This window comes from Trachemys scripta, unplaced genomic scaffold (assembly GCF_013100865.1).
Source record: "Trachemys scripta elegans isolate TJP31775 unplaced genomic scaffold, CAS_Tse_1.0 scaffold_28, whole genome shotgun sequence".
Lineage (NCBI taxonomy): Eukaryota > Metazoa > Chordata > Testudines > Emydidae > Trachemys > Trachemys scripta.
This window is the reverse complement of record NW_023260513.1, coordinates 2,805,905-2,812,325: the sequence shown is the minus strand read 5'-3', so window position 1 is coordinate 2,812,325 and position 6,421 is coordinate 2,805,905. Positions and strand designations below refer to the sequence as shown.

Sequence of the window (6,421 nt, the reverse complement as noted above, 5' to 3'; positions counted from 1 at the left end):
TCTCTTAATTAATTGGCCTCTCAGAGTTGGTAAGACAACTCCCACCTGTTTATGCTCTCTGTATGTGTGTATATATATCTCCTCAATATATGTTCCATTCTATATGCATCCGAAGAAGTGGGCTGTAGTCCACGAAAGCTTATGCTCTAATAAATTTGTTAGTCTCTAAGGTGCCACAAGTACTCCTGTTCTTCTTTTAGTGTGCTCTTAGCACACTGCCCCCTGCTGGGGAGATGTCATGCAATGCCATGGCGAGGGTGCATGTACCAACACCATCCCCTAACAGGCAGCATCATAACTGCTTGCTTGTCCATCATAGGCTCTTGTCCATTTGCAGAGTAGTGACTCTTTTCCTTTAGCTGCAGGATGGTGTTTCTGGAGTAGGAGGAGCCGTTCTCTTCCCTGCACTGCCGAGCTCCCACCAGCCAAGACGAGAAGCATGAATAGAATAGGGTGCCTCAGACTTATAGATAGATTCTTAGGGTTGAAAGGAACCTCAGGAGGTCATCTAGTCCAACCCCCTGCTCAAAGCAGGGCCAATCCCCAACTAAATCCCCAAATGGCCCCCTCAAGGATTGAACTCGCAACCCTGGATTTAGCAGGCCAATGCTCAAACCACTGAGCTATCCCTCCCCCAAACAGCACCATCTGTTTCACAGTTAGGGACACAGAAACAAAAGACAAGTGACTTGTCATATCAAGTGGAGAGTGGCTGAACTGGGAAAGGAATCCAGGAGTCCTGACTCCCAACTGCCCATTGCTCTAACCACTAGACCCCCTCCCCTCTTCTCCCAGAGCTGGGGGTACAACCCAGGAGGCAGAGAAGTGTGTAAAAGAAGCAGCGACTTTTTTTATTTTTTAAAAAATATTGTTTTCTCAGATCGCACAAAAATCCAAGATACAAAAATACTTTATCAGCTTCGGGCTAAGAACACCACATTAAAAAACAAACAAACAAAACACAACCAAACCAGCGCTTAAAAATAAAGGTTCCTGGTTAAGGCATTGGTGTAAGGCTGGGGTCCCCTCCCAGAGCCAGGAAGAGAACCCAGGAGTCCTGACTCCCAGTTTCATGCCCAGCCCAGAGGGGTCCCAGCCTCCTGCATCAGAACAGGGAAACCATCAAAACACAAGACTTGGAGACTGAGTGTCTCAGCATTGCTCCAAAGCCCAGCGAGATCTTCCCATGGATCCAGCTCTAAGTCCAGTTAAAATCTCCCCCCGCTGAGACCCAAAGACCGGGGTTCTGGGGACAGAACAAGCCGCCCCCTCAGCCCCCATCACTAATGTGTCTCAATTCAGCCCTCTGGTAACTGCTGAGGCCGCCAGCAAGGGGGCGGAGAGGTGCCTGAAGTGGATGGTTGGGGCTGGGATCTCTGACAGTTTGATTCATAGGGCGCAGAATGGCTGGTAGGTGGGAATGGCTTTTGGTTACCAGCGAATGGAATCGGAACTGGCACCCCAAGTGGGGAAAGGCCCCGTATCCCGCGACTCAATCCCCTGAGCCAGCCAGTTCCCCTGCTCTGGGGCCGGATCGGAGATGGCGCCCCCTAGAGGGGAAAGGCCCCATGTCCCATTTACCGCACCCCTGAACTGGCCGGTCCCAGATAAGGCTTCCCCCTCAGTGTGTTACTAACTTAAGCACAGATTTATCCTCATTTTGTTTTTAAAAAAAAACATTTTCAGAGAATCTTTTTGCAGTCACAACTGCGGATGGAAACAAAACACACTGAGTAAAGCAGCCGGATAAAACCCAGGGGTCCTGACTCCAAGCCCCAACCCAACCCTCTGACCACTAGACCTCACTCCCCTCCCACAGCTGGGGATAGAACCCAGGAGTCCTGACTCCCAGCCTCCCCTGTTCTAACCCACTAGACCCCACTCCCCTTCCACAGCTGGGGATAGAACCCAGGAGTCCTGACTCCCAGCCTCCCTTGTTCTAACCCACTAGACCACATGCCCCTCCCAGAGCTGGGGATAGAACCCAGGAGTCCTGACTCTCACTCCCACCCTGCTCTAACCACGAGACCCCACCCCCTTCCCAGAGCTGGGAATAGAACTTAAAACCCCAGGAGAGGAGACTGGGATCTAATGGCTAGAGCAGGGGGAGCTGGGAGCCAGGACTCCTGGGCTCTACTGCCCCTGTCTGGGAGGGCGTGGAGCCTAGTGGTTAGAGCAGGGACAGGGTTGGTTTTGCAAGCTGCTGCAGATGCTAGGCACTCAGAAGTGATAATCCTACAGTAACTAGTGCAGGGTTTTTGACCTAAGGGCATCAGTGCATGGCAGAGACCCCGGCCCCTCAGCTCTCCTTGCCAGGCGCGGGGCCATTGCGGGCAAGCAGGTCCCCGTAGGCCGCCTCCTCGCGGGAGAAGACCAGGAACTTCTTGTCGAGCTGGGCACGCAGGTAGAGGTAGTCCTGCTGGTCCAGGCTGTGCCCGCAGCTCAGGTAGGTGGTGAACAGGCCAGCCAGCAGGAGGCGATCCAGAGACAGGCAGGGCACGGCCCACAGCACCAGCAGGAACTCCAGGTAGACGGGGTGGCGAAGGTGAGAATAGAGCCGCACAGCCCGCACGGACTTCAGCGCCAGCGGGTCCCCCATGCCCAGACAGTGGTAATAAACCTGGGGGGCAGGGGGAGAGGTTAAGGGCAGAGTTGAGACACCCCCCCAGATCTGGGGCTGGATGGGAGCTGGCACCCCCTAGAGGGGAAAAGCCCCGTGTCTCATTCCCCACCCCCCTAGGGGCTGGATCAGAACCGGCGCCCCCTAGGGGGGAAAAGGCCCCATAACCCATTCCCCACCCCTTTGAGCTAGAGCCAGTTCCCCAGCCTGGGGCTGGATCAGAGCCGGTGCCCCCTAAAGGGAAAAGGCCCGTGTCCCATTCCCCATCCCCCAAGCCAGGCAATCCCTCGGCCCGGGTTGCAAGGAGACCGAGGTACCTGTTTGACTCCCATAAGCTCAGCATAGTCGAAGATGAGGATGACGCTGAAGATAACCAGCCAGGCGACGAAGTGCAGGATGAAGCAGATGAGCGGGACCCAGGTGTCCCAGGGCTCTGTGCAGGCGTTCCAGAGCAGGGGGCCGTGCCGGACGGGTTGCCAGTACCGTATCAGCAGCTGTGGGGGAGTCCCATTAGAAATAATTCTGCCAACACCTCCCAGCCCTGACCCACAGCCCCCTGCTATCCCAGCCTTGGGCTCCCCCCAGCCCCCTACTAGCCCAGCCCTGAGCTCCCCCCCCCAGCCCTGACCCGCAGCCCCCTGCTAGCCCAGCCTTGGGCTCCCCCCATCCCCCTGCTAGCCCAGCCCTGGGCTCCCCCACAGCTCTGCTGGTACCCCTCACTCCCGACCCGCAGCCCCCGGCGGTACCTGGAGGGCCAGGGCGGTGCAGAAGACGTAGAAGGATCTCTGCAGCACCCCAAAGCAGCTGGTGGTCCAGCGCTTGACCGGCGCGGTGGCCATGAGGCTGTGCTGCAGCACAAAGAGCGCCACCAGGCCCAGGTCCACGGCCAGGGGCCGCAGCACCCGGGGGTCCCGCAGGGCGGCCCCCCACTCCACGCTGGGGGTGGCCTCTGCAAAGGGGGAGATGGGGATTAAGGGGGGCAGAATGTACCCAGTGAGGCATCACCCATTTGGCTCCCCCCTAGGGCACTGCTCTCCCTCCCGCACCCAGTTCCCTCTTTGCCCCCCAGCTCCCAACCTTGGCCTGATCCCCAGCAGGGCTCGGGTCCCACCCTGACCGCCCTCCCCTCATAGCTCCCCCCAATCCCGGCTCCTCACCATTCCCCCCTTAACCGCCCCAAACTCACTCCCCCTCCCGCTCGGCCCCTCCCAACCCCGATTGGGATGGGCTTCCCCCAGGATCCCCCCCCAGGGGCTTCCCTCTGGGTCTCCCCTCCTAACCCCCTCCCGCCCTGGCTCTTCTCTAGGGCTCCGCCTCCCTCTAGGTCTCTCTTCCCAGCCCCCTCCCCTCAATCTCCCCCCAGGTCTGTCCTATCAGCCCCCTCCGTCCCAGGGCCTTCCCTAGGGCTCCCCCTCCCTTCCCAGGGTCTCCTCTAGGTCCCCCCTAGATCTGGTCTCCCTTCCCCACCCCCAACCCCCGGGTCTCTCCCTAGGTCTCTCCTCCCAGCTCCATCCCCTGGCCCCTCCCTCTTCTCCCCTTCCGCCCCGGGTCCCCCCGGCCCGGCCCCACGCACCCGGTCGCCCCCCGCCGGGCAGCACGGCGCGCAGCGAGGCGAAGCGGATCAGCTCCACGCCGGTGCCGAAGGTGAAGAGGAAGCTGCCCAGGGCCGGGACCATCAGCAGCAGCTGGGCCGCCATGGCGAGCGGGAGCCGGGGCGGGGACTCCGCTTCTCCCGCCGACCGGAGAGTCCCGCCCCGGCCCAGGGAGGGGCTTCCCCCGGGAACCTCCCCAGTGACCCGCCCGGCGGGGCGGGGCTTCCCCCGGGATCCCCTTCCCCAGTGACCCGCCTCTATGGGGCGGGGCTTCGTCGGGATCCCCCTCCCCAGTGACCCGCCTCTAGGGGGAGGGGCTTCGCCGGGATCCCCCTCCCCAGTGACCCGCCTCTAGGGGGAGGGGCTTCGCTGGGGATTCCCCCCCCCCTCCAGTGAGTCAGTGACCTGCCTTCAGAGAAGGGCTTCCCCCGGAAATCCCTGTTCCCTAGGCTTCCCAAGCCCCAGAGGGAATCTCCCTCCTCTTTCTGGGCTCCCCCACCCCCAGTGGGCGGGGTTTCCCTTTTGATCCCTCCAAAAAAGCCCCTCCCCCCTGACATTGTCCATCCTTCCCTCTCCTCTAGGGGGAGCCAGGCATCCCACCCCAGGCTCCACCCACTGCCCCTCTCTGAGATCCCATGTCGCGCCGCTCCTAACTTCCTTATGGGGACATCCTTAGGGCCCCCTCTGCCAAAGATCCCCTCGCACTGGGGACCCCCTCCAGAGATTCTCCATCAACCCCCCTGCCTGCTGATCCCCCCAGAGTGTTACCCCCAAGTCCCCCAATACTTGGGACTCCCTTCAAGATTCCCCACCCTCTCCTGACACATGGGGATACATCAGGGATACCCTAAGAACCCCACCCACCCCCAGATCAACTCACACAGCCCTGTCCAAGGAAGGGCTGCCTTCTCATCCATCCCCCCATCGTCCCTGCCCCCGCTGCATCCTTGGGCTCCCCTTCATCACACCCAGGCCCCACTGCATCCCCTCCCCATGGCCCCGAGCTCCTTTCTACAGCCTCGCACCCCAGGCCTGCCCTGCTCCTTGCCTCGACCACGGCGCCCCCCTGACTACAGCTGGCAAAGTCTCAAGAATACCCACTTTGAAGCTATTTAAACCTTCCCGTTGCTGTCTGATGCAGGCTAATGGCACCGTGGTTTTAACCAGGTCTTAAGCTAGCAGGCTCACCTCTTCTCCAGGGAGCGCGCTGCTCTCCTGAATCACAGCTCTCCTGCCTAGGGAGATCCGAGAGCATAGGTGTCTCACCGGCCTTAGCCCATTTTTATTAAACTCTCTGTCTCCCTCCCAGAGGTCAGAGGTGGCAAAGTTAGCCACAGCTCCCTCTGCCAACCCCTGAAGTCTTTGACTCCAAGGTAGTTAGGTTAACCTAGGCGGATCGGGGATTGAATGTGGGAGCCTCGTACGCTGCTCAAGTGGACCACATGAGTAACACTTTCCGGGGCCCTCTCTTGGGCTGGGGTCCTGGGATGAGGTGTTCACCCCACACTAGCCCTGAAGGGGTTAAGGTGGCTCAGACAGGGCCTATTAACCATATAGGCTGCATCCTGGGGGGAGAGCCAGGGCCTGATACAGGCTAACGGATGATGAAACAGGCTGCGCTTGTATAAAGCCAGGAAGTTTGCAGCAGAAGGGGGCAGCAGGGACAGTCTACAGTCACTCTCCAGGTACGGAGAGGTAGGTAGGAGGAAACCCGGGGGGAGCAAAAGTCCTTGGCTCCTAGCCTGTGGGAAGGGTTCACCTAGAGGCGTTGCCGGCAAGAAAGTCTGTGGAAGGAAGGCAGAGTAGAACGAAGCCCAGGGAAAGAGCAGCATGGGGATGCCAGACGAGGAGAGAGCTGCTCCCCAGACCTAGTCGCAGGGAGACGCCCCAGTGGCGAGGGTACCCCATTACAGGCCTGATAATTAGGGTTTACTGGGGAGGTGTGGACTGTTCTCCCCCACCCCGTTCCTTATTCCCAGGCACTAACCGGGGACCCACTCCTACTCCAGGTTTTTGCCCTTCTCTTTCCGGCTTGCGCTCCCTGCATAGCATTGCTTGTACGTACATGTCAGCAATCTGCCGCTGTTTCTGCTGATTCAGGAGCCTTCTCCCACGCAGCTGCTCACACTTCTTCGATGCAGACCTCAAAAAATTCGAGGAGGTATGGCCCCCGGTGTAACACGAAACCTCTTTAACAGGGAATTTAAAA

At 59.5% G+C, this 6,421-nt stretch overlaps 1 protein-coding gene across 1 annotated transcript; it reads right to left on the bottom strand.

Annotated features, from left to right (window-relative positions):
• Nucleotides 1-1,964: 1,964 nt before the first annotated feature.
• On the bottom strand, nt 1,965-4,426 carry NRM (nurim). The gene is made up of 4 exons (XM_034757542.1): nt 4,194-4,426; nt 3,367-3,569; nt 2,938-3,114; nt 1,965-2,620 (listed from the first exon to the last, which is right to left on the bottom strand). The coding sequence occupies exons 1-4, from the start codon at nt 4,315-4,317 to the stop codon at nt 2,300-2,302; spliced, it is 825 nt and encodes a 274-aa protein (XP_034613433.1). The 5' UTR covers nt 4,318-4,426; the 3' UTR covers nt 1,965-2,299.
• Nucleotides 4,427-6,421: the final 1,995 nt, after the last annotated feature.

Excerpts from the sequence above, each read along its gene's own strand:
- NRM (XM_034757542.1), bottom strand. The coding sequence starts at position 4,317 with ATGGCGGCCCAGCTGCTGCTGATGGTCCCGGCCCTGGGCAGCTTCCTC. Across the intron at positions 3,570-4,193 it reads GCCCGGCGGGGGGCGACCGG|AGGCCACCCCCAGCGTGGAG; the intron begins GTGCGTGGGGCC and ends CCCCCTTTGCAG. Across the intron at positions 3,115-3,366 it reads GCACCGCCCTGGCCCTCCAG|CTGCTGATACGGTACTGGCA; the intron begins GTACCGCCGGGG and ends ACTCCCCCACAG.